Here is a 26,056-nt window from a genome sequence, read left to right as displayed (position 1 = left end):
GATGATTAGGAGAGAAGTTTCTGAGAAATACCTTTTCCAATGCCCAATGTGCTGTAGTGTGGGGAAAACACAGCAGCACAACGAGGCTGCAGAGACGCAGGTCTGTGCTCCCGATGCTCGGCCACCCGAGCCAAGCCCACCAGAAATTGGCATGTTTGTCCACAGACTTCTGAGTGTTAAATTAGCAGCTGGCATAGTAACTATTTCCTCGTCAGCCGCCGAAGCTTAAAGGCAGGATACATTTCAGGAATGACAGGTTAATAACTGAGCAACCTGAACGATTATTGACTCGAATGTCCACAGACTGATGTGCTCACTGTGTATTTTGTTGAACGGAGGCTTTACCTTGTGAGACCAGGTGTCACCACGAGATGCCTCTGCATCTCATTCAGGAGACAGACGGACAACAGTCTCTGCCCTGCCCCGAAACCGTTCAAAACCAAGGGAGGGAAATGACTGTAGAGGGATCAGAAAAGCCATCTGCTGTTGGAGCGCCTCACAGAGATGAGGAAAGCTAGGAGTCAGCGGAGGAGAGGAGCTAGAGGGCACACCAGCCTCCAGGGCCGGTGTCCCAGGGGACCCAATCCTACAGGGCGCTCTGGGCCAGCAGGGCCTAGTGCCTTCTCTTCTGTTCCGGTCCGCTGCCGTTTCTGCAGTGGGCTGGGGCCTGAGTGTCACTTCCTTCTGTCCCTCTGCCTGGGTTAGATTAGAGAGGTAGGGTTTTAATGGTGGACTTGATGAAGATTGAAGACCCATTTCTCCCCCTGGAGACTAGCCTGATTTGGACAAATTGAGGAGAACAAAGCGGGCCCTGCTGTCCTTGGGAGGAAGCCTGTTCTGTGTCCGAGTTTGCAGCCAAGCCTGCTCCTCCCTGGATGTGGGGAGGGCAGTCCACAAACACCATGCCCGGGGGACACCTCCTTTGCCGCCCAGGCCCACCCAGTCACACCATGTCTGCTGCCTCCTTTATTGGTGCTGCCGGTTGGGTGAGCGCGAGCTGGAGCCTGGGCTGGGGGGCAGCGAGCCGCCACTGGGGGCTCGCAGGGCGTGAGGGTCAAGCTGTTGACTGGCCAGGCTGTCATCCGTTGTCCCTGATTCTTCGCTGCCTTCCTCCTTCTGGATGCTCTGCTGCTCAGGACACTCAAAGTGGACACAGTGGAACACCTGGGTGAGGAGAGGAAAGGAGTTGGTGAGTGAGGGGTTGGCCGGAGACCCCGGGCTGCCAGGGGCAGTCCTGCACAGACACCAAGCAGCAACTAGGAGACCCTGGACGCACCTGACCAGTCAGGTACCAAAGTCATGGACACTGTGACCCAGGTTCCTGCAGAATGTGCTCACAGGATGACCACGTTTGGGTGGTTTTTGTCTCATGGGCTCTTTCTCCTTTTGTTTATTTTTAATTTGGGGGGGGGTGCTAGGGAGTTAACCCAGGGCAACTTGCCACTGAGCCACACACATCCCCAGACTGCACCGCTTCTTTTTGTCTCATTTAGACAGGGCCTCACTGAGTTGCTTAGGGCCTCGCTAAATTGCTGAGGCTGGGTTTGAACTCGAGATCCTCCTGCCTCAGCCTCCAAGGCTGGGATTACAGGCGTGTGCCACTGCGCCTGGCTTTTTCTCCCTTTTAATTAATTTACCATTGAGGTGGTGGCCGGGTCCAGTCAGCAGGTGTGGATTGTGGTGGTGATCACACGACTTTGAACACACTGAGGGCACACTTTTTGCAGGGTGAGCAGCATGGATGGGAAATCTCCCCCCATAGGCTGTGGTAACAAGAGAGCCAGCAGGGATCACCCCTGGAGAGGACCTGGGAACCCTGGCAAGGCCTACAAGGGCTGAGCGAAGCCTGCGGGCAGCTGTGCTAGGGATGGACTCCAACCCTGCCTGGCCTGGCCTGGAACAAATGCCTCACCCGAGGAGCAGGCCACCTGGTTGAGGGTAGGTGACCCCCCTCCAGAAGCCAGCAAAAGGCTGCCCACCTGCAGTGGGTCTGACTGGAAGCACCATGGAGCCCCGAGTCAGTGCTGCTGGCCCCTGTGCACACGGCACACGCTGAACATGCTGGGCAAGTGGGGAGCCCGGGCCCCTGGCTCCAGAGAGACCCCGACATGCCTGGCACTGAACAGGCAGTGACCGCTGAAGGGTGGGCTGGGGGGAGTCGAGGAGCCCCATCAGAGGCCTAGCCAGGAAGGCTGCCCCCAGCCCAGCCTCAAACGGAAAATCCTCTCTGCTGTCCATCAGCCGGATCTTTCTGGGGCTCCACTTCCCAGTGCCCATCGAGCTCTGAGGGGCAGGAATCCCACCCTCTTCAGTTGTGGTGGTCAGATCGACCACCCAGGGTGCAGGCTGCAGTCTTAAGGGAATCAATTTCAAAGGTGTGTTTTCTGAACCTGCTGAGGGCGCACCTGAATTCACAGTCTGGGCGTCTCTGCTACCCTGCGAAGGCAGCCCTGCGTGCCCACTCACCCAGGAGCGCCACCCAGGCACCCAGGCTCCCTCTTGCCAGCTCAGGCATGGGATGAGGTACAGCCTGTCATGTCACTGGGCTCTGAGGTGTCCTGGAACCCCATAGGTGGCCTGGCTTAGAGCTCTGAATTCAGAGCCTCTGAAGGGTCCACATGAGTGAATTATTTTAATGCAGCTGGAATTTTTCCAGAATTATGAAAATATTCTCAGGATTCACTGGCTAAAATCCACGGATAAAACTTTTCCATAATTACTATCAGATTTTTGTGTGCTTTATTCAACTTACTTTAAATCTATTTTATCAAATCATGTCTTCAAATAGTTCCTGATATTTAGTCAATCCACATCTTCCATCTTATGTTTATTTTTCTCATACTTAATCTACATCTCAATCTAACGCTCAGCATGTCATACTTTCTTCCAAGCTCTCCTGGGGGCCGTGCAGACACTGTGTCTGAGGCCATAGCCCCACAGCACTCGGGAGCAGCTCGGCCGCGGGTGTAGTTCTTCTTAAACGTCCAGGCAGGACCTGGAGGGAAGTAGAGGACTCGGGCTGAGAAGAGTCCACACGAGGGGAGGGTCTGGAGAGGGACAGAGGCCTCGGGGAGGAGACCTCAGATCTCTGGTGTCAAGTGACGAGACAGGGGTCGGGGACAGTGAAGAGGGCCTGACGCGGTGGGGGAGATGTGACTTGCAAACTGTCACTGATTCTGGGTGCAAATGCCAAGGCCAGGGCAGGTGGGCAGCTGGCTGTGGAGATGTGCATGGAGGCCTGGCAGGTGGGCGCCTACGTGGACAGCCACGAGCAACAGGTCCCACGGAGCCGTGCGGCGGGCCACACTGCTGGGCCTCCCCAGCCCACCCAGCAGCTTCATCTCCATTCCCTTCCCAGGGCCTGCTTCCCGGGGCTCTGGATTTGCTGGTGGTTGGTGACTGTGCTTGTGGTAAGAGCCCACACAGGGGCAGGATAGGGCCGGCTGGACACCCCCATGCTCCTGAGGAGGTGCAGACAAGGGGCTCAGGAGGAGCCTGGTGGGCAGGGCTGGCGGTGCTCTCCCAGGGGAGCGCCAGTCCTGCCCAGCGGGAGCCGGAGCACGTGCGCCCTTCTGCTGGAGAACCATGTCCACAGAGGGAGACACGCATGCTGTCTGCTGTGGAACTATGTGAGGATGTAAATACTGTGCTTTCCTTCCCAAATCAACTGGCTTTTGCACACTCTGGCTTCAACTCATTTAGTGACCACTGTTCTGAATTTCACATTCCAGGCTCGGCCACGAAGCCTCCCTGAGCCTGCACATTTCCGGGTCCGCCCTCTCCCTCTGGCAGCGGCTGTCCTCTCCTAGGTGAACTGCTTCCTCTCCTTAAAGGCTGGTCACGAGGACAGAGGGCCTCCTGAGGACTCTTACTGCTCCCCAGTGCTGGTGGCCGCATCCGGTTAGCACCTTTTCTCCCCTTCCTCCCTTCCCTTGGTGCAAAAGTCCACTTCTGGTCCAGCTGTGGGCCCACACCTGTCAAGTGCCAGCAGGGCCAGGGTCAGCCGGGGGCCTACGTGGAGATCTGCAGGCTCTCTGGGGCACAGCACTGCCTGGGCTGAGCAGGGGGAATCTGAAGACCTCCCTCTGGGTGGCCAGGACTGACCTGTCCTCCTCTACCAGCTTTGCGTTCTTAAGCTTCTGCAGAAAAGGAGGATCTCTGGGTTGACTCTTAGTCCCTCCTGCTTTAGGAACACACCTCTGCCAGGCAGGGGACGGGGCAGGCTCTGAGGAGCATCCTCGCAGCACACTACAGCTTCCAAGCTGGATGCATACCCCATTCCCTTCTGCAAGACGACCAGGCACCCCCTGAGCCCAGCGCCCGTGAAGGAGGGTTCCAGAAGGGCTGCCTGGACTGCGGCCCCTCGCCAGGGGGGCACTCCGTCTAGCCCGTCCTGCTGTGTAATCCGCACGCTCAGTCCTGTCAACACCTCTGGAGGCTGTGCCGCTGTGCTGCTGACACTGATCCCTGAGTTGACATACATGGGCCTCCTCCTTGTCACCTCTTCTCTGTGCCCTCTCCTGCTGAATGGTCCCCTCTCCTCTCGCTCTTGCCTCCTCTCCAGGACTGTGACTGTCCAGATGAGCCAGGTGAGCTCTTCCCCAGACGCCCCAAGCATCCAGGCGCCTCCTGCCCGTGGCCGCCCCTCTCCAGCCTCTGGCCCCTGATCTGTCGCTTCCCATCACCCTCAAGGACCAAGCTTCATTGTCCACGCTGCAGCTCAGGGTCTTGCCCAGGAATAAACAAATCAATAAAAACCCTGCACTGAGAAATAAAAAGGTCTCAGGATGGCCTGGTGGCTTATCCTGTACAATGTGCTTCTTTTCCAAGGACGGTCCCCATACATCACGCAGGGCGGGTGCCTGCTCCACTCATGCTGGGGAGGGCCTGGGGAGACCAGCTGCCCGGGGGGAGACCTGAAAGAGGCTGATGGCCTGGTTCTGGTCATTACTCTCGTCCCACCGTTATCCCCATTTCCAGACAAATTCCTCTCATCTACTGTTGAGTGCTGCGAACCGCACCCTGTGTTGAGCCCTCCAACAACCGGTCTTCAAATAATAATGCAAATGGTGCCGATTCCCAATATACCTGGGAACAACGACGGGAGCCCCCACAGCTGGTTCTGTGTGTTCCTGCAGGTCCTTCTTCCACAGAAATCACAACTATTCGTCTTTCAGATACCACAAGCTCATGACAGGATCTTCCATCCAAGTTAAGGGTACCCTGGAAAGTCCCAGGCCATACTGGCCCCAACAGTCCCCTGCGTGCTGTGGCCCAGGTGCAGCCATTGGGCATCAGAGCTGCATTCCAGTCTGTGACCTGCAACCCCCACTGCCTTTGGTGCAGATGAGCCACTCTGGGCTCTTGAGCCAAAGGACAATGACAGAGGGCTCCGGAGCAGAGGGCACGGGAGGTGAGGATGGACAGGAGGGGGCAGGGGATGGACAGGAGGGGGCAGGGGATGGACAGGAGGGGGCAGGGGATGGACAGGAGGGGCAGGGCACAGCCCAGAACAGGCAGGAGCCAGCGCAAGGGCTCTGGAGAAGCACCATTTCTCACATTTAAAAAAACTGCAAAAGAAATGCACGATTGTGGTGACAAATTCAAATAATACAAGTGTTTAAAGAAAGTAGATGACAGACCTTTACACTCTGAAATCCCCTGAAGTGAAGCACAGCTTACAACCAGGAGGAAGGAGTCATTTTTAAAGAAAAACAACACAGAACTTGATAACAGACTCACTAAGGACTGATAAAGGAAGGAAAAGGGTCCACAGGGACCAGGGATTGGCGGCTGCTGGGGAAGATGTGGCGGCCGCCACACTGTGGTCACTCAGGGTCCTCCACCCTTCGCTGGATTTGCTGTTTTACCCTCCAGTGACCTTGCTGGGCACCAGCTCTAACCAGGCGTGTCCAACACATGAGCCCAAGGTCAGGATCTCAGGGACACGGGCAGGGCCGGCAGAGGCACCTCTGTGCCAGCGCATTAGCTCTTCTGCCTACAGCGGGAAGCTGGGATTCATTCACCCTCAGGGCTGGGCAGCACCAAAGCCTGGAACTTTCCACAGCATCAACCCTGACTCCCACCACCATTCTGACAGCACAGGTAGACGGGCAGACTCTGCCTGGAAGGGAGGCTCGGAAAGCCTAGAGGAGGGCCCAGCCTGGGCCTGAGGAGCTGTGAGCAGACAGGAGGGAGTGGCCTTCTAGACAGAGGGCAAAGAGGGGCTTCCAGGCCACAATGGGGGCTCAGCACGGCTCTCTGCCACCCCCGTGGAGGTGTGCCTGGCTCAGTCATCTCTGTTGCTAATGAAGCCCATCGTCTGGAGCCACATGCGGCAACAGTGTGGTCAACGCCAGCCAGGGCTGACCGCAGCAGATGCTCAGTGGACACTGTGGTATCCTTCTTCCTCGGTGTCCTGTGCAGGACAGGGCCTCCTTCCCCTGGGACCATGAGATTCACAACTGGCCACCAGAGGAGGACTGGGGGGTGGTCTGGGCCCTCTTCTCTTGGAGTGGGAGTGACCAGCGGGCTTGTGGTAGGGAGCTAGCTCCTTCATGGGAGGCTGGGCTATCCCAGCTGGGCCCAGGCTGCTCCTGCCCCACACAGAGGTGCAGAAAGGAAGGAGTCCTGATGCCTCTGCTCTTTTCTTGGAGGCTGGAGGAGGGCACTGATGGCCTGAGCAGACTGTCATTACCTTGGGGAGGGAGGGGACCTGGAATCATGCCCTACCCGGCGCTCCTCAGCCCTTCTTCCCACAGGTTCCCATGGGCCTCCCTGTGGGCCAATCAGCTGGGTCCCAGGCCTCTTTCCACTCAGAAGCTCGTGTGGTTCAATTTCTTCCTTCTGAACCTTCCCGAGACTGCAATACCCCTTGGAAAGGATGTGACCAAAAGTGAATGAGGCATACAGGGCAGAGACGCGCTTCTGATTTATGCAAAGCCATTACTGTGGCCGCCGCATCATTTTCGCTCCCCTTTTCGGCAATCATGCATCCCATTAGCCTGTTTGATTGCCGCTGCTCACAAAGGGGCACCTTCGCTGAACCATCTTCAATGGCCTCTGGATCTATCCCCTGAGAGGAGCCGGCTAATTTGCAATGTAGTCGTGTGTATGAATCTGACACAGCCTTAGTCACAATCTGGGCATCCTTTGGTAGCTGCTGTTTATTATCACTTTGCCCTGCTCTCTGGGAGCTGTAATCCTGGACGTGTGGAAACAGTCCAGGGTGTTCTTTTCTCCACAAACCCCGGCCAGGATGTATGCAAATGCCCGGCCCCTTCCTGGCCATCAGGCTCATTCCTCAGCTGGCTACTGCCTGTCGCCTTTCATTAGAGGGAATCCCCAAACACTATCTGCTTGACATATCTTCAAGGTTTTTAGGAGAAGAAGCATCTGCTAATTTTCCCAAATTGGCCTAAGAGTACTGTGAACTGTAGCAGAAATTGGGAAAATTTAATAAATGTTGATCAATGACTCTGCCTTGCTTCCCAGGTCTCTCCTGAGGAACTGCCGTAGCCTGATTTCATGCCAACCAATACAAATAGGATTTCTGAACCAAGCTTTCAGCTTACATTTATAAGGCAACATGTCTTTATAAAATAGATACCTACCTCTCAATGGTTGCCCATAAGTCAGACACAAGGCCACAGCTTCCGACATCCATTCCCTGAAGACTGGTTCCCTCCATGAGGCTCGGGTGGTGGCATCAGAGCAGCCATTTACCAGACTCGTGAAGACAACTATAGGGGCCTCTCCTCATCCCAGGGCAGAGGCTGGGATGGACATAGTTCTGCTTAAGATTCTCTTATGAAAGAGTTAGAAACCCGTCCAGACTCAGACTGCATAGATGTTTTATTTTTGTTCCTTTTTAGAGGAAGACCAAGCCCTCCCAACAAAGCATCTCTTTTTATAAGCCTTGGTTTTACATGTGCATCTGAGGAGCCCCACACCCTGTTTCTAGTTAAGGAATCATTTCATGAGAAGACATTTTCAAACCAGGAGCAAAATCTTCCTGTATTATTAATGGAACCCAAATATTTTTGCTCAAGTACTTATCCCTACTAGGTGTGGAAGTGAATTTCTGGGTGACAAAGCTCATACATGACAATAGTTTCCTTCCATGCCACTTTCCCATATCCACAGATAAAGTTCTGGGGACAAGCCTTCCCTAGGTAGCCTGTATTTCGGCGTGTGGTTTTAAATGCCTGTGCACTCCTTTGTTCCAGGGAGAGTGAGTCGCTCTTTTATCTTAATTAATTTGCCCACAAGGTGGTAGAGGTATTTTTCTATTTTTTTTTATTAAACAACACAACAAAACAAAATGAAAAACTCTACTAAGAAACAAAGAAAGTCTTGTTCCCTGGTTTCTGGGAGACCTGAATAACCCACTTGGCAGATGTGGCCTTGCCAAGGCTCCTTCCCACTGAACAGGCACCAAGAAGGCCCAGCTGTGGCCCTGTTCTCACCCCAGTGACAGCTCGGGTCATGGGGCCCCACCCCAGGCGGTTCTTCACCTCAGCTGACCATGCTCCACAGGTGCCTTTTGTCTCAAAGAGCTCCAGCTGCCTGGAGATTTCTGTCCTCTCTCCAAACTGCCGGCTCAGCATGGGGACACTGTTTGTGGTCATCCTCAGGAGCTGGAAGTTTCCATTTATCCCATGGCTTTATGGCTCCTGGCACTCACTTGCCCAGGTCTGTGGACACTTCCTTCCAGGCTGTGGAGCATGCAGAATGAAACTGCCCCACATGACACATCCACAAATTGTGCAGCCTTTGAAACAATGACATGTGTTCAGTGTCACCACGTTTCCTATTTCCCCGATAAACTCTTTCATAAGAGAAGCTTAAGCAGAACTATGCCCATAAAAAAGGTCTTCTTTTAAAATTGTGAAAGAAATGAAATATTTTTCTGTTCTTCTTCCTAAATCACTGAGAGGGAACCTCTAACATCCAGTTCATTGTCCTTAAAGGCAAGTGTTCTGTGAGGCAGGGAGGTGAAGTGACCTGGTGGCATGGGTGGGAGCAGAGGCTGGTACCCTGAGGGCTGGCAGCCGCTGCAGTGGCTCCCTCCCTTCTCCTCCCACCTCACCAGCCCCCTCCCCCTGTGCAGAGCTCCCTTCCAGGCCCTCCCTTCGGACTCTCTGAGCCACCTGGCCTTGATCACTACCAGCCTGTGTAATCCTTAAATCCGTGTTTTGGTTTGGATCACTCATCCCAAGGCTCCTCCCCTGCCCTATATTTTCATGCAACTAAAGCTTCCGACTTTCTCACCAACTCCACATTCAGTTCTCCAAGGACAGAGGAACAGCTTTGGTGCAACCTCCTTCAGCTCTCCCTGTCCTCCAGCTCTGGGTGGCCACGGGTGATTCCCCAGGGCTTACTTTATACAGAATCCTGCACCAAAGCTCTGGCCCTGGTCTGATGCGTGAAGGGGCAACTGTGTGCCAGGCCTTGGGGTAGGTGTTAGAGACTCAAAGATGCCACAACACAGTCTCTGCCCTCTAGCACTGCAGTATAGCTGGGCATGGGAGCACACACTGGTCACCCCAGGGACTTGATGAGGCAGAAGCAGGAGGGTTGCAAGTTGGAGGCCAGTCTGGGCAACTTAGCGAGACCCTTTTTATAAAAATAAAAAGGGCTGGGGATATAGTGGTAGAGTACCCTGGATCAATGCCCTAGTCTTCCCCTCAACCCCTGCAAAAAATGCTGTCATGTGGTGTGGGACCCAGTCAGAACCTCCTGCTGGGACTATCACGCAAGCTCACAGGGGTCTACCACTGGGCCCAACAGTCCCCATGCCCTGCTCCCTGCAGGCATTCCTGTGTCACCTTCTCTGGCCCTGCACCCTGTTCTGGCACATAAGCACAGGCGGTCCACAGTGCCATCTCCAGCCTGGGTGTGTCTGGGTTATTCCTGTGCCCGAGCAGGTTTCCCCATGCGCAGCTCTTCCCTAGCCCCTGGACAGGACACTATGGAGGGCCAGGTGCTCCCCTGGGCAGCAGTGGAGCCTCAAGACTGGGCCGTCCCCGCTGCAGACCAGCGGTCTCAGGGTTGGGCTGCTTCTCTCTGCAGCTCAGCCACTGGGCTGTCTGCTTCACCCCTGCTGCTGCCCCTCTGGGAGCTCTGGCCTGGGGAGCAAGTGGGTGCCCTGAGGCACCTTCTGGGCCTAGATCAATGCCCTCTGGAGGAGACTCCAGGCGAAGTCCTGGGGAGCCAGGTGGGCGAGGTCAGCTCTGGGAGAGGGTCTGGACGAGAATCACCACCAGGCCAGGAAGGAGCATTTAGTTTAGTTTTTTGGTTTTTTGTTGTTTTTTTTTTTTAAACGGAATCTGTTTCCCTATTTTTTTTTTCCATTAGAGCCACGTGTTGCTATGGGAACGAGGATGGCACTGGGAGCCCAGAGCCACTCACTGGCCTGACAGAAGCCTGTAAATAAATCCTGCTTCACTCAGAGGCTCTGAGCTGAGTGGTCCTGGAGGGCAGCTCCAGCAGCCACTCACAGACTTTCTGTCCTGCCGGTGCTCCTCGCGCAGGCCTCCTGCGACAAGCTCACAGGTCCATTACCATTCCTCACATGGCAGGCAGCAAGCTGCAATGTCATCTGCATCCCACCCTCCTGGACCCTCCACAACCTGGTCTCATTCATGTAGACCCAACCCCAAGGGCCATGTCCCCTGGATGCATTTTACAGACCCCCTGCTTTGGGGCCAGCCTGTACCTGAAGGAGCTGTGGTGGCTGCAGCTCACCCCACGCACTTCACCCCTCACCATCAACTGGGCACAGCCATTTGAGATGTCACCTCCTGGAGGTGACGTCCACCAGGGAGTGAGGCTGCAATCCCTGTGGGAAGGGCGGTTCGGTTCCCAGTGTCTCCTCTGACCTAAAATGGGCTCCTGTGCAGTGTGAGCCCGGGGAGCTGCCTACTCGCCAAGTCTGCGGCTGAGTCGTGGGCCAGGGCACAGCAGGGCACACTTCTGCCCCTGTTCTTTTCCAGGCTTTCCTGGGAGACGCAGCAGCCAGGGTGCTGAGAGCCAGCCTGCCTGGATTTGAATCCTGGCTCTGACACTCAATGGCAGGTGCCCTTGCACAGATTAGTTAGCATTTCTCAGCTTCAGTTTCCTAATCAAGGTTTCTTTTTTGCTTAAAACCAAAATTTTTCACTGTGAAAATTCTACACTGAAAGTTTGTTGAACGATTATGCCATGAACACTGACACAAACACCACCCGGGTCAAGAAGCGGGGCCTCCACGTGCCCCAGTTGCAAGCCCCACCCGAGGGAGCTGCCATTCTGCCTGAGCCAGGGGCCCCCCTTGCCTTTTCTTCTTAGCAGTTCCTCATGTGCAAACGCGCGGGTTAACAGGGACGGGTTTGGAAGTTTCTATAATATAACCTCTTTTTGTTTTTGTTAACAGGGATTGAACCCTGGGGTGCTTAACCACTGGACCACATCCACAGCCCTTTTTATTTATTTTTTGTTTTAGAGGCAGGGTCTCAGTGAATTGCTGAGTCTGCACTTAAACTTGTGATCCTCCTGCCTCAGCCTCTGGCACTGCTGGGATTACAGGTGGGCACCACCACACCCAGATGAATGTGATCTGACTATTCACGTTCTCCACTGTCCTTCCAGACGGTCTGCCATTCACCCACTTGGGTCATCATCCACTGTGGGACGCACTGTGCTTTATTTTCCCCTTCTTCTGTGGACGGATGACTGGGAGGTGCCCCAGGGTCTGCTGTGAACCCTGCTGTGGTGTACTCATTTGTAACCTGACCTGCACGAGAATTCGTTCAGAGGACGCACAGGAGCGGAAGTGCTCAGGCCTGTATTCAGAAGGTGACACACGTTTGTTCAGGTATATTGGGCACACCAAACCTCTCAAGAGGTCTGGGCCTAGCCACACTCCTGGACGGGTGACAGCTGCCCGCTGCTCCCCGGAGCTTTCTCACCTTTAGGAGGAGGCTGGGCAGAACCTCCTGAACATGTGAGTGTTAAATAATGTGATGAGGACACAGGGCATGGAACAGGGCCTGGCCTGAGATCAGTGCTCAGTCAACGCTAGCCACCGGTACTGTCATTTCAGGTCATTATTATTTTATGATAAGGGTCCTAACCTAAGAGATGCTGAATGCTTGGGACTCACATTTTTTCATTTATAGAAGTTTTTGGTTTCTGGGTTCAGGAAATCTTCAGTATGATCACGAAGGCTGTCTTGGAATGCCATGGCCACTTGGTAACGACTAGTTATTTTACTAAATCTTTCCCTTTATTCCTGTTTGACTGACTGGGCGGAGCAGAGATGGCTGAACAGATTATTCCGTTTGCGTGGCTCACAGGTACTCTACTCTTACACATGCCGGGCACCATGCTAGCTGTGGAAGATGCAAAGGTGACCTTGACACAGCTTTCCTCTTGCCACATGAGTCCAATGAGCACAGGGGAACTGAGAGAGCCGGTGCAACCCATCAATGCCTTCCTCAGTTTCTGCTACTGACTTGGCGGACGCCTTCCCGCGGTCCTGTGGCAGGAGCCCGTTTCTGTGCCACAGAGCTCGCTCTTCCTGTGGTCCTGTCAACCCTCAGCTCCCTGTCTACTGAAAAATCACTCCGAAACTTTCTCTCAAACTCAGGGCTTCATAAAGCCATAACAAGAAACAGACACCACTTCTATCACTTTTAATACCACTGACCATCTTCACAAGGCCCCAGACTGGATCTTGTTTGAATTCCGTGGATTCGAGGATGCAGGTGTGCACCTCCGTTATGTGCTAAGGTCACCAGATGAGGGGGAGTGGATGATGGGAGATGCCAGGCCTGCTCTGTCGCACTTGCCAGCTGGAACTGAGGTCTGCCCTGATGCTGCAGGGAAAGTGACAAGGCCCAGTGTCTGACCTTTTCCAGACAAGAGAGGTTTAGGAAGGGGAGTGATGTCTGCCTCCCACAGGCAGCTCAGAGACAATCAGCCACGGAGGCAAGGGGATGACCACGAATGCACACAAGCTTGCTGAAGTAGCCACTGAGACCACCAAAAAGTGGCCAAGGAATAGCCAGGAGTGAGCTTGGTAGCAGCAGGCACTGGGGAATCAGGTGACCAACTGAAGGGGACCGTGGATGAGCTCGAGGACAAGCTGACAGGTCTGCCATCTAGTGCCAGGCACAGGGGAGACAAGGGCAGCCCTGAGAGTGGGCAGAGAAGATGTGGAGAGACCATGCAAGGCCAAAGAGAGGAGCAGCAGGCACATGAGAACCAGCCCCATGCAGGAGACTGCAGGGCAAAGGGACAGGAAGACACACTGGCGGGAAATGACAGGCAAGAGGTGTGAGAGCTGAGTAAATGACGAGGGCAGCGCCAAGCACATGGGAGCAGGGGGGTGGGCGTCTTCAGAGGCCAGCATTAGGGACTCTATTGACAGAAGTCATAAACGAAGCTAAAAAACCTAATGAACTCATTGCTGTGGTGCTCACGACAGAAGATGAGAGACAGATGCCAGCAGCAGACGCGCGCTTCCCAGAGGAGAGGCCAGGAAGCTGCAGGAATCAGAGCCTGCGGAACAGGTGATGGAGAAGCCTGGGCCTCCACAGCCCGCCAGGCCGCTTGCTGATGCCCAAGAGCCAGCTGATGAAGGGAAAAGGGGAAAACCGTGGAGCCCACAGATGCCAGCCCCTCTGGAGGCAGGAGGCCTGGCCCACCAGAGCAAGACGGGCGCGATCCATGGTGGGCAAGAGCCCAAGCCGTCTGGGCTCGGAAGGCGGTTCCACTCATGGCTGGGCATGTGCCCTCTGCTACTCCAATAGCACCCGGATGGCGGGAGGTCACGGCGGTCAACTCCCTGGGCTCCTGGCCATGGTCTCTCTGAAGAGCAGGCAGCTCTGGCCATTGACACTCTCTCTGGGCCACTTTCTACCTTTTGTGGAAACAGCTCCCACCTCCTTGAAAGCTCTTCCACTCCCAGAAGCACTCCACGCAGGGCTCCCCGCACCACCCCACCACTACAGTGTCTGCAGCAAGCAGACATACCTGGGGACGTGGCAAACGGCTCGTCTTTTACACACAGTTTCACCTCTCAACTCCCTCTATATTCCTGGCAATTTGCACGAAGCCTCTGGGTTTACAAACACCCAGTAGCTAAAAGGGAACAAGTCCTGGCTCTGCCTGAAATGACAGCCGCGACAACTGACTGCGTTTCTGGGTCCCCCAGACACACCGCTGAAACCCTAATCCCCAGTGGACTGGTAGTAGAAGGCAGAAACTTTGGGGTGGTCAGGTTTAGATGAGATGACGAGGGTGGAGCCCCTTGATGGAACCAGTGTCCTTACATGAAGGAAAAGGGCGGTGGGAGTTCATCATACTCTTGAGTACCTTCGCCAAGGAAGGCCAGTGAGGGTGGGGACAGGAAGAGGACCCCCTTGAAGTGCCAGACCTTGCCGACACTCTGACCTCACACTTCCAGCCGGTGGAGCTGGGAGAAACGAACATCTGCTGCTCAGGCCCCGCTGACGTGTTCTGCTCCCGCGGCCCGGGCTAAGAGCCACTGGCATCGCCTGGCAACCAAGTGGAGGCAGACTGCGGAAAGCCCGCAACCCTGCCCTCCAGGCCACCCCCCGCAGTGAGAAAGAGGTGCTTGGACCCCTATTTCTGATCGCACAGTTCTGCTCCCATGGAACTACACATCGGGACTGTACTGGACTCACACCCTAGTGTCCTTTCCCTGGCTGTGCCCATGCGGCAGTGAGCACCTTCCTGTTGGGCATCTCAGTTTTCCTCTAGCACTGTTTCCCAGGAGTCCTGCCCAGCCTGCCGGACGCATCCTCCTTCGCAGGAAGCAGCCCATCCCTTCTACCTCTGGGCTGCTGCTTCTCTAAGGCAGGTGACACTGCTTCTTCCAAAGGATGTCCCAGAACCTCGGAACAGCTACAGATAGCTACATCCCTGACACCCTGGGAAACCAACTTTATCATGTCCTCCTGTGTACTCTGAGGACGGTGTGGACCTTGTGTCCTCCTGTGTGCTCTGAGGATGGTGCAGCTTATGGATCTTCTCTTATGGTCCTGTTCACCATTTATTTTATGATTTCCAGTTGGAAACACCATGTTGAGGCTTTATTTTCCTGATCAATAACTGATTCAATAAGGCAATGAGCAAGTTACTCATCAGCCTTATGAGACGGACCGTCATGTCACTAGTGCCTGCTGGCCAGCCATGTAAACTGATTGGCATCATCTTCACCCAAGGGACCAGGGTCCTGGATATTTTTGGGAAATTCCTCATGGAAAAGAGGTTTTGCATGCCAACTTTAGAGCCTTGTCTAGGAAGATATTCTCCATCAAGAACAGCTTTGAAATAAAATGTTCAAGGTTCTTTTTTCATTCCTTTGGTCCCAGAGGTGATGAGGCTGGGACTGAGTTCAGGCCTGGAAGAGGCCCTGGCTAGGCCATAAAGTGAATTATGTGTATTATAAAGTGTATTATACTAAAAGTAAAGATTGCAAATGAAAAATATTTAATTTTAATTTTAATAGTTCAATATGTTACCTGTAAAAATAAATTTCAGTTTTTCTCAAATTTAGTAAGTAACACATAATTAATGTAGCTTAAATAGTAAGAAAAACTGGAAATTTATTGGCAGAATTATTACAATATTATTGGTTAGGAATCAAATTTATATTAAAATGTAGATTAAAAATTTACTTTTGTTACATCACAAAGTAAGAAAAAGTGCTTTTATGACTTGATGTTTAGAATTTTTGATTTTTGCTTTTAAAAATAACAATTAGTTTACTACTATAATTTTCAGGTTTGTTTTAAAGAGAAAAAACCTGAGGTGTGTCTGGCACTTCAAAGCATTCTTAAAAGCCAGTATATTTTAACTGTAGGAAACGTGTCCTGTACTCCAAGAAACTCAGGAGGCTTAGTCAGGAGGATTGCAAGTTCTGAGGCCAGCTTTGGCTACTTAGCTAGACTGTGTCTCAAAATAAAAAAATAAAAAGGACTGGGGAGGTATATAGCTCAATGGTTAAGAGCTCCTGGGTTTAAACCCCAGTACCCAAATAAATAAATAAATAAATATAATGCAATAGTTTAGGTTAATTTTGGTGCCCCCCCCCCACTTTTTTTTAATAAAAATGATCCATAGCCACAGTGTGTTTCCTGCAGAGAGGAGCCTGTAAATAAGCTCTGGGAAAATCCTGATTCCACAAACACAATGCATGAGCTAGGCCAGCTCTGTAAACAGGCAGGGCCAGTTGCAAGAAGAAAATGTAGAGCCTTGTGTTCAAAAGGCAGGAAAAGTGACCACCCTCTTCCAGCCTCGATTACCCTGCCATCCTTGTATTTGCTACTTGCTCCACGGGAACGCCCTCAGACCATCGCAGCCCCTCGTGGTGTCCAGGGCCCTATCCAGTGACTAGCACTAGGAATCACCAGACCCCAGCCCTCCAGCACCCATGCCAGGGCCCAGGGAGCTTGTGGCTGAGAGCCAGGCCTGGGAAGGCGAGAAGTGGCAGGAGGTGGAGTAGGAGAGCCCTGGGCGCTCGCTCCTCTGACCTCTAGGGCTCCACAAAACAGGACTCAAAGGTCAAAACAACGAAGACTTTAAGGTGGTGCTGCAGAGCACCAGGCCCAGGCATGGGGCCCCAGGCCACTGCTCTGGTGGACACCCACGAAGCCACCAGAACTGAGACTGAGAAAGCTGCACAATAGAGGGAAACTAGGATCATTCCCACTTTCGTGCTTCTTTCTCATTTACCTCCTGAATTTCCACATTGCTACCCCTTACATGTCACGTCTTTGACCAGCAGTCCCTTCAGTGGGGCACACCACATGTGGGACGAGGACTTCAAAGTGAGAAATAAGCACATGATGCGAACAGCACATCCATATTCTGGACACCACACTCAAGAGTGCTAAGGGCCCCTACGAACCCCGTCATCTGCAGGGCTGAGGACTCTGAGAGGAGGGACAGGCCGCCTGACCTCTCCAGGGCTCTGTGATGGTGGGTTCTGCAAGGGGGCAGGAGGAATAAGCAGAGCAGGAGGTGCTGGCTTCGTTTGCTAGTGAAGGCACAGCTAGGCGCGATCACAACAGCCCCGTGGGCCAGAGCGGGGCTTTCTTCTGCACCGAGCTGTGGGGACAGCAGGCCATTAGCAGGCAAAGCCAATGGTTCCCCTCAGCTCGGTGCACCACTTACCGGACATCACAAGAGGGCACGGCGCTGCTCATGGAAAGAGGCCCTTACCTCATTTGCTGTGTTGTGTGTTCCAACGATTCGGATGAAGGAGGCAGGCTGCCTTTCAAAAGTCACCGACTGCCAGGACCTGCGAGAGCAAACACAACCGTTGGCCTGGTTACACGGTGCAACTGACCCATGCTGGTGGCCCTGTCCATGAGGGGGGCCTCCCAGCCTGGGTGCTTGTGCAGTAGGAAGGGTGGGGGTTGTAGGAAGGGTGGCAGTCGAGAGGCAGGAACATACAGTGCCCCACTCAGACCAACATCTCATCAAAGAGGGCACCCCATATCCTGAGATTGGCACTTAGGATTTTTATAAAGCCCTCTAAAAATGAACACCAAGTGTAGGCCATGTCTGATGGGACAAGAGTGTAGCAAAATATAAACACAATTAGGGTGACGGGAGCTCATAAAATACATTTCCTCATCCATAAAATAGGATGGGATGGTGACCCAGAGGGCTGTGGGCAGAATGACCAGGGCAACTCATCGGATGTGTGTGTGGGGGGGCAGGTCCTCAAGGTTCCAGGAGGAGAGTTTCACAGCAGGGCAGCAGAGCAGGGGTGGGCAAGCCCAGAACTTGGGCTTGGAGCAGCAGACCACTCACTATGGTGCCATAGAGGGCACCTGGGGGAAGGCGGGGCTCCCCAGGCCTGCAGCTTTCCCATTTCCAAAGCCTGGCCTGGCTCTGGGAGCTCTCAGAAGCAAACCCAGTATTTTAAAGGCAACTCTGCTCTGATCAGCCTGGGCAGGGCCACTCCTTTAAAAGCTAGCAGAGCAGGCCCCAAACAAACTCGGAGAGGAGGAACTTGGCTCTGGCTAGTGCCCAGCAGCTCATCAGAATGCGCTGGAGGAACACGAGGCACCCACGACCGTAAACTCTAATAATATTTTCTATAATAAACGTGAGGAGTTCACAGTCGTTGCCATCCCTCCTCCATTCACACAGTGGAAATGCCAGCTGCCGCGAAGCTGTTTCCTGTAATTGTCTAATTACCAAGGAACGCTAGCAAAGGAAATATATGTATTTGCAGTTTGTTTTCCCCTCTTGTTTCAGGTGTTCCATCTTCCCTCTCACTACCAGCCTCCCACTGAGATTGATTCACTGCTGCCTGGACACCAGTCCTCTTAAGGTCATTAAAAAGTCGTTACCATCCTGTGTGCAAAGGCTGCGCCTCTGAAAGCAGTTTTCTAAAAACAGAGTAAGAAAAATCGCTCTCCTTGTGAAAACACCATTATTCATACACGAAGGTGATGCCACCTGACATCCCCAGAGCTTGCGTTCTTGCCCATTTCTTGGCAGGAGACTCTGACAAGCCTGCGGGCCGGGAGGTGTGCGAGGTCCTGGGGTTCCACAGGCCTGGCTGCCACTTTGAACTAAGTGTCCCATCCCTCTCCCTAAAGGAAGCTGATGGCACCCACCTGCCTCCCAGACCAGGAAAGGGAACAACCAACACAAGTTACAGCCACTGTTACTGGGTTTAAGTCATCATTTCACGAGAGGATCATGGGGTGGCGGGTAGGAGCAGAGTAGACCGCATGGAGATCTTGTTCTTGGCTTTCCAGCCCTATGCCTGTCTATCTCCTAGTGATGCAGGATTTAAGGTAAGACTTTACATTTGGGAACTCTAGGTCCTCCACAGGTGGGGCCGCCCTCCCCCTGTGCAGTGCAGAGAGGAAGGGGCTCAGGGAGAAGTGAGGCTGGCTGTCGTGGTTAGGGCCTCAGAGCAGCCTGGCTCCCAGCCCCCGCTTCTCACCTTCTCCCCTCCCGCAGCTCTTTTCTCCCTGCCCCAGGCTTGCTGGGGTTCAGGGCTCTGGGCAGGGCAGCAGCCTGAGTAGGAGGGAGCATTTGTGGAGTAATAAGATCAGAAGGTCTCAATTTACTACCGATCCTCCATTACGCTGCATTAATATCTAATCACATTAGAGTTCATTTTCACTAACACAGCCTGAGAGTTGAATATATGATTTCATTTTCAGCAGAAGTAGATACCAATCCTAAGACCAAAGTATCTGCAGGAAGGAAGCTGGCTGGGGGGAGGTAATGAGCGCCTCTCTCCCCAGCCACTAGATTCCATTTCCCCTGGACTTCTTTAAGACAACTGGAGATGCTGCTCAACAGGAAAAGACAAGGTGGCTTTGGAACAGCATCACCACAACTGAGCTGCATTTGTAATCACTGTGCTTCCTCAAAGGACACCACCTCAGCTGAGATTTCACAGGGCCAGGGGACTTGGTCCAAGTAGAAGCTCAACAGCGGCTTTTAGTGAGCTTTACTGACATCTGCATAAGTATCCCAACCCACCACGCACCCGGAGTCTCTTCTTCAGTAGGCACAATTTCCAGGAAAGTTAACACAGCCTTGGCTGTGGCAGCCCTCTCAGCTCAGCACTAGGACTGGATCCTGGGAGGAAAGTGTCTAAATAGGAGGAACGGGGTCAAAAGATAAATGTGCGCTTTACTTTCAGAGTTTACCATAAACTGAAAATTCCAAACAGGACCAAAGTCCCAACCCTGAACCTGTTAGCTCTGTAGAGGACAAAGCATACAATTTCCTAAGGTGTGGTTTCCTCACTTGTCAATGCATCTGGAAGGAGTTCCCATGTCACCCAACGTACACGTGTACTCATGGAGGAGCGTCCATAGAATCCAATATGTCAACCAAGATCTTAACTTTGATGGAAGAACTTTGAGAATCATTTACTTTATTTTTTTGACTTTTCCATACTGTTTGAATTTGGTAGAATATTTAGTATGTGCTAAAAAATGTATCTACCTTGTCTGTTGCCCAAGGATTTGACACAGATCACACGGTATGAAGCTGGTGAAAATGCAGTGCTGTGCCCTTATGGAGAGCATTTCCAGGTGACAGGAAAGGTTTTATCCTAGTCTTTCACAGACAAGGGTGCAATGGTTGAGAGCTCGGGTCCTGGAGCCAGGCTGCCTGAGTTTGAATCTCAGTTTAAACTTTCAACAGTTCTATGACCTTAGGCAAATTGCTTAACCTCTCTGGTCATCTGTAGAATGAGAATACTGAAAATAAAATATTTCTTTTAATTTTTTTTTATTTGTAGAGGAACACACAATATCTTTTTTTAAATTAATTTATGATTTTTTTGTTTTGTTTTTAATGTGGTGCTGAGGATTGAACCAGTGCCTCACACATGCTAGGCAAGCACTCTGCCACTCAGTTACTGCCCCTAGCCCCTTAAAATATTTTTATGAAGGTTAAATACATTAACAAATGTAAAACACCCAGAACAGTGTTAACACACACTAAGTTCTAGAAAAAATTAATGAACCTGGAACAGACGAACCTGGGCCTCATTTAGGAGTCATCAAGTTTGACAGTATATGAGTCAATGACCACCAGGGGCACCCCAGGTGACTGCCATCAGCACCCATTTCTTTGAGGCAGACAGGCAGTTGGGTTTTGGAGAAATTTGGAGAAACAAGAATGTGTTGATATATTCTTGAGCTTGGCACCTGCTGGGTGTGATGGGGGATCCGTGCAAGATGTACTGCCTGCCCTTAAGAAATTTATTGTCTCACCAGGGAGATTAACTATCCTTCCACAAACTAATTAGGGAACAATGCAAACAGGACAGTGGACCCAACTTACTAACTGGTGGAGTTCCAAACTTCCCTTGTAATTGGTTGTGTGATGCCTGAAAGCAATTTTTCCAAAGAAATAGAGCTATAAATTTTGATGGGGTTCCCAGGCCCACCCACAAATCTCAATTTAACACATAATAAGGCTGAAATATTATATATATCAAGTTTAAAAAAAGAAAATAAAATTATGTTGTTGCCATAGTAGTAATCAAGCACATCAGAAAAACAAGGGATTGAAAGCAATCTTCTCAAAGCCCCTGATTGAGGAATGAGGATTAAATGCTGTCATGCACGTAAAGTCACGGGGACACAGTGGGAACACAGCAGGTGGCTGCTGAAGGTGAGGGAAGGGGCCCAGCGAGTCAGACCACGCAGACCACGTCTGGGTCCCTAGACAAGCTGTAGGGTAGGTGGGCAGCCAGCAGGAGCCCCGCCCAGAGGTGAGGCACCAGGCAGAGAAGATGGGCCATCTGCGCAGCATCCCAGAGCAGCCAGGTGTACAGTCGAGACAGAAGCAGGATTCAGTGTCTGTTAGTTTGTGTTCTTTCCACCAAAGAACAATGAAGAACTTTCAGATAATGTGGCTGGGAGTTGGGGGCCACTGACTACTCACTGTCCCCTGGGTTGTTTTTTTTTTTTTTTTTAACATTTTTTTGGTTGTATATAGACACAATACCTTTTATGTATTTATTTTTATGTGGTGCTGAGGATCAAACCTAGTGCCTCACGCGTGCTAGGCAAGAGCTCTGCCACCGAGCCTGAGCCCCATCCCCATCCCCTGGGTTTTATTCTCCTGGGCCCTAGAGTATTAGTGATGCCTCACTCACAGGTGGGTCACAACTCCAGGGTTGGGGATGACAGTGGCCAGAACCATGGGGACCCCACACAAGTGGATCACAAGCCAACCACAGGCCAGTGACTGGCCCCTGGAGTCTCATTTCCTGTATGGTTCCTGGGGAGACTACAGTGACGGCTCTTACTGCACAGGGTCAGATGGATTCCCCAAGACACACAGGAACACTGCTCATGGGGAAAGCACAGTGTCTGCTGGGGAGCACCAGTATGTCTTTTTTTCTTTTCCTCAATGGTGCTGGAGATGAAACCCAGGCCCTCACACAGCCCCACTAGCATGTCTTTATGTCCTCTCCTGTGGGGACCTGCATGGCAGGTGCTCCTCCACAGAGAGGTGAGTCCGGGGAGACGGATCCTAACACAGAGGCTGCACTGAGAATCGAGGTCCAGGACCCCGAGCAAATGTGGGATGGCACACTCAAAGCTACACATTCTCCACGAAATGTACATGATTGTTAAATATTCTTAAATATTCTGGAAGTGTATGTGCTCAATTTGTGACAGCGGTGGTCTCAGAGGAGAGGGAGGGAAGGGAAACAAAGGAGACTTCAGCACTAACTGGAATGTCTCATTGCTTTGATTAAAATAATATGACTTGAAGTGTATGTGAAAAATACTAACTACGGTCAATTCTGGGGATGAGGACGTGACTGAATGTTATATCACTTTTTGTTCCTTATGTATTTTAAATAGCTCTTGAAATAAAGAGGGGGAGGAGAGAAGACAGAGATCAAAACAGTTTCTGTGTTTGTGTGTGAAGGAATTTGCCAGAGGTAGAATTAACCAAACTGCAATTATAAAAATCTGGGGAAAGTGGAGCTGGTCCTCCGGTAGGGCTGTGGATTTTCCAGGTGGCACTGCTGGCTGGAGACAGCTGCACCTTTGTCTGAGGAAGCAGAGGACGGGGGAGTCCTCAGATGGGGGAGGACCTGCACTTGCCATCCGTGAGGCCCCAGAGCCCGCCCCAGTGGCCCAATGCTGACCACACAGGCCAGAGCTCGCCCAGCGTGGCTCTCTAAGCCCCATTCTGCTTCCTCCTGTGGGACCTGTGCCAAAGGGTCTGGAAACTTAGTGACTCTGCTGAGAATGCTCTAAGAGAATGCAAACGCCAGAGCCTTCTGTGGAATACCTGAGCAACCCTGGGAAGAGAGAGACAGGAAGTGTCTGTGTGCCCGAAGCCAGACTGGCAGTTAAACATGGTTAAGTAAACCCATGGCTTAATCTTTGTCCCCTCCACTGAACAGGTGGTGAAGAAGTTTAATGTACCATTCACATCAAATATGCATGCTTCACACACACACCCCCGCCCCCCCCCCACACACACACACCACAAAACAAAGAGGAAGGATGAGGAAATCCAACCATCTGGCTGACACCTTGTGGAGAAGGCTGTGCACAGAGTGGGGACTCACTGCAGACCCTGGGGAAGTTCAGGCCCTTGAGTCCCTAGCTGGCTGCACAGGTGGGTGAGCAGGGGCAGCACCCGGAGGACTGGCTAAAGGCTGGTCAAAGGAGCAGATGCACTCCCCCACCACCTACTTCCTGCACAATGGGGTGAGCCCCCCTCTGCCTTGGCAAGAGAGACATTTCACTCTGAAGGCCTTGGACAGAGAAAGGCTGGACTCCAGGGACCGTAGGCACAGCGGAGGCTGGGGCCCTGCGGCAGCTGAGCAGAGAAGTTACACTGAGTGACCATCCCAGGTGGGGAGACTCTCAGGCCCCATCCCTCCCTCCCCCTTTAGGCCCCAAGACCCAGACTCAGACCCTGGCAGGAGACTGGAGGAAAGACCTAAAGGTGCTGGCCCCCGTTCCAGCTCTCCGCCCTGCCCTCCTTCCACAGGTAAATGCTGACTGGGTGCTCACTGGAAATTGGCTGTGGGGACAGAGCAGAGAGCAAAGTCCCTGCCCCCAGGAGCCTACATGCCAGTGGAGGGAGACAGGCTGAGCACTTAAAGATGCTACAGGGAAGCGGAAAGTGCGTGAGCAGGGAGAGCAACGCTGTTGGTGTAACAGACCCAAGGATGGTCTCTAGAAAGTGGCATCTGAGCGGAGACCTGAAGCCAGTGGAGGAGCTGGCCAGGCAGAGCTCCAAGAGCACTTCAGTAAGGAGGATCGAAAGCCAGGGGGTGCTGACCTGCATGATGGGGTCCCCCAGTGACACCCCATCCCTGCCTAATAACCCTCAAGAAAGTCCACATCCCAACCACGAAGCTTCCAGCCAGCTTTGTCAAAATCTAAGGTTCAAAGGTGAACAGCTCACCAAGGATCATCAAAGAAAGACTACATGAAAGAGGAAGATGGAAAGTAAACAGAATAAGACTATTCCAGAACACAGATACGATTTAGTAGGCAGAATAAAACTTTAGAAAAAAAACCTGCTATCCTCTGAAAGATAAAAGAAAGGATCATTGTACCTTTGAAATGAGAATAAAATGATACAAAAAAAGGAACATTTTGAAAATAAGAAAGGGCTCCTGTAAATTAAAACTATGAGCTGAAATAAATAATTCAACAAAAGGGTTAGAAAGCTTAAGTGGAGGCTGGTTGTAGTGGTGCACGCCTGTAAGCCCAGCTACTCAGGAGGCTGAGTCAGGAGGATGGTAAGTTCAAGGCCAGCCTGGCAACTTAGTGACACCCTGTCACAAAATAACAAGGGCTGGGGATGCAGTTCAGTGGTCCAGTACACACACACACACACACACACACACACACACACACCTACCTAGGTGGAAGAACTTTACCAACATGTCAAAATGACAAAGAAAACTGGAGAAAGAAGGAGAAGCTCAAACTAGGAGACCCACCTCTCAAATGAGATGTTCCAGTAAGAAAGAGCAGAGAAAATATGAGCTAAGAAAGTGCCAAAGGCACGTGAGAAAGCTTCCCAGATACGAAGGACTTAAGGTTCCAAGTTACAGAGTGCGCCAAGTAGCCACCATGATGAAGGAGAAATGATCCAGAGAGAAGCCTGTTGTGGAACTGAGGCATTTCAGAAGACCTTAAGTGGGGCTGGGGCTGGGGCTGGGGCTCCGCGGTAGCACGCTCACCTAGCATGGGCGAGGCCCTGGGTTCGATCCTCAGCATCACATAAAAAATAAATAAATTAAATAAAGGTATTGAGTCTAACTACAACTAAAAAATAAATATTAAAAAAAAAGAAGAAGAAGACCTTATGTGCTTCAGGAAGGGAGAAAGCAGGCGAGCACAGAGACCCAAGGATCAGATTCATGGGAGAGTCTCCAAAAGCAAGGCTGGGAGTTAGAAGATAATGGAACATTTCCTTCCAAATGCTGAGGGAAAAATTAGTTCCTTGCCAGAGAGCTATTCCCGTAAAGTACCAGTTAGGTGTGGGACAGAATGAAGAAACTCTAAGCATGAATCTCTAAAAATTTACTTCCAAAGCATTCCTAGGAAACTACCAGAAAAAGTGCCTCGCCAAAGCAAAGCACTAAACCAAGGCAAAGGAAAGATAAGAAATCCAGGCATGGAGCAGAGGAAGGAGAACTCCTCGGGTGCTGGGATGGGAAGCCCCAGGAGGAGAGCAGTGCAGGGCTAGGGAGTGACCAGGTTCCCTACAGGACTGAGGACTCCAGGGACGAAAGAACTGATTCACCATGTGCATCGGGCCAAATCCAGAGAAACTATGCTCCTCTAACAAAAGACAGGTGGAAGAACCAGCAATAAGTACGTAGAAAATCAACAAATAACAGGCATACAGAAAATTAAGCTAATTTTTTTCCTCTAAGAAAAAGAAAAAAAAGGAAGGTGATCACAGTGTAGCGCATGGCATGGCTCTGAACTATAGTAAGATGCCACCCTAATGCCCACCCTGATTTGATACAAACAAAAGCTGTAAACAAGGGCAAGGGGACAGAAGAGCTGGTGTATGCTTGCCAGAGGTCTTCCAAAGTAGCAAGACAACAGATGATTTTGGTAATGAAATTCAGACATAGCAGACACAAGTATACAGTTTAGAAATATGAAAATACAGATTAAAAAGGTCTATAATATTTGCCTGACAATCTTCCAGTCTGATCAGTTGTTATGCTGGACAAAGAACAGGGGACACAGGCACTTTGACCCATTTGCCAGAGGAAGTGTGAACTGACAGACTCCCCAGTAGCAAAATGTGAAATGCATAGTCCCTGAGAGCCAGCTCCTCACCTGGCCTCAGTTTCTGCCAGGCTCCCAGTGTGCCCCGTCAGCAGGACAGGGATGGCACTGCAGCCCTGTTTGAACAGCAGAACAGAAACAATCTAAATGCTTGTCACTGGTGACTGGTTAAGTAGAAGATGGCACATCCCTGCTGTCCACACCATAAAGACTATGCAGCAGGAGGGGGAGTCAGAGGGAAAGACAAAGGA

The 26,056-nt window shown here is 51.9% G+C and overlaps 1 protein-coding gene across 5 annotated transcripts in view; it reads right to left on the bottom strand.

Moving 5' to 3' along the window:
- Positions 1-265: 265 nt before the first annotated feature.
- Btbd9 (BTB domain containing 9) overlaps positions 266-26,056 on the bottom strand; it is a 410,025-nt gene continuing 384,234 nt past the window's right edge. For all 5 annotated transcript variants that reach the window (XM_058581418.1, XM_046450749.2, XM_046450748.2 and 2 more), the window contains 2 exons: positions 17,236-17,314; positions 266-1,164 (listed from right to left, as the gene is read on the bottom strand). In XM_058581418.1, coding sequence (XP_058437401.1) covers positions 967-1,164; positions 17,236-17,314 — 277 coding nt within the window. In that variant the 3' untranslated portion in view covers positions 266-966. The remainder of the gene's footprint in view (positions 1,165-17,235; positions 17,315-26,056) is intronic.

The sequence above is a fragment of the Marmota monax genome, unplaced genomic scaffold, assembly GCF_021218885.2.
Source record: "Marmota monax isolate L192 unplaced genomic scaffold, Marmota_monax_Labrador192_F-V1.1 WCK01_AAM20220418_F8-fsc00127, whole genome shotgun sequence".
NCBI classification, from domain to species: domain Eukaryota; kingdom Metazoa; phylum Chordata; class Mammalia; order Rodentia; family Sciuridae; genus Marmota; species Marmota monax.
This window is presented reverse-complemented; position numbering and strand designations above follow the sequence as displayed.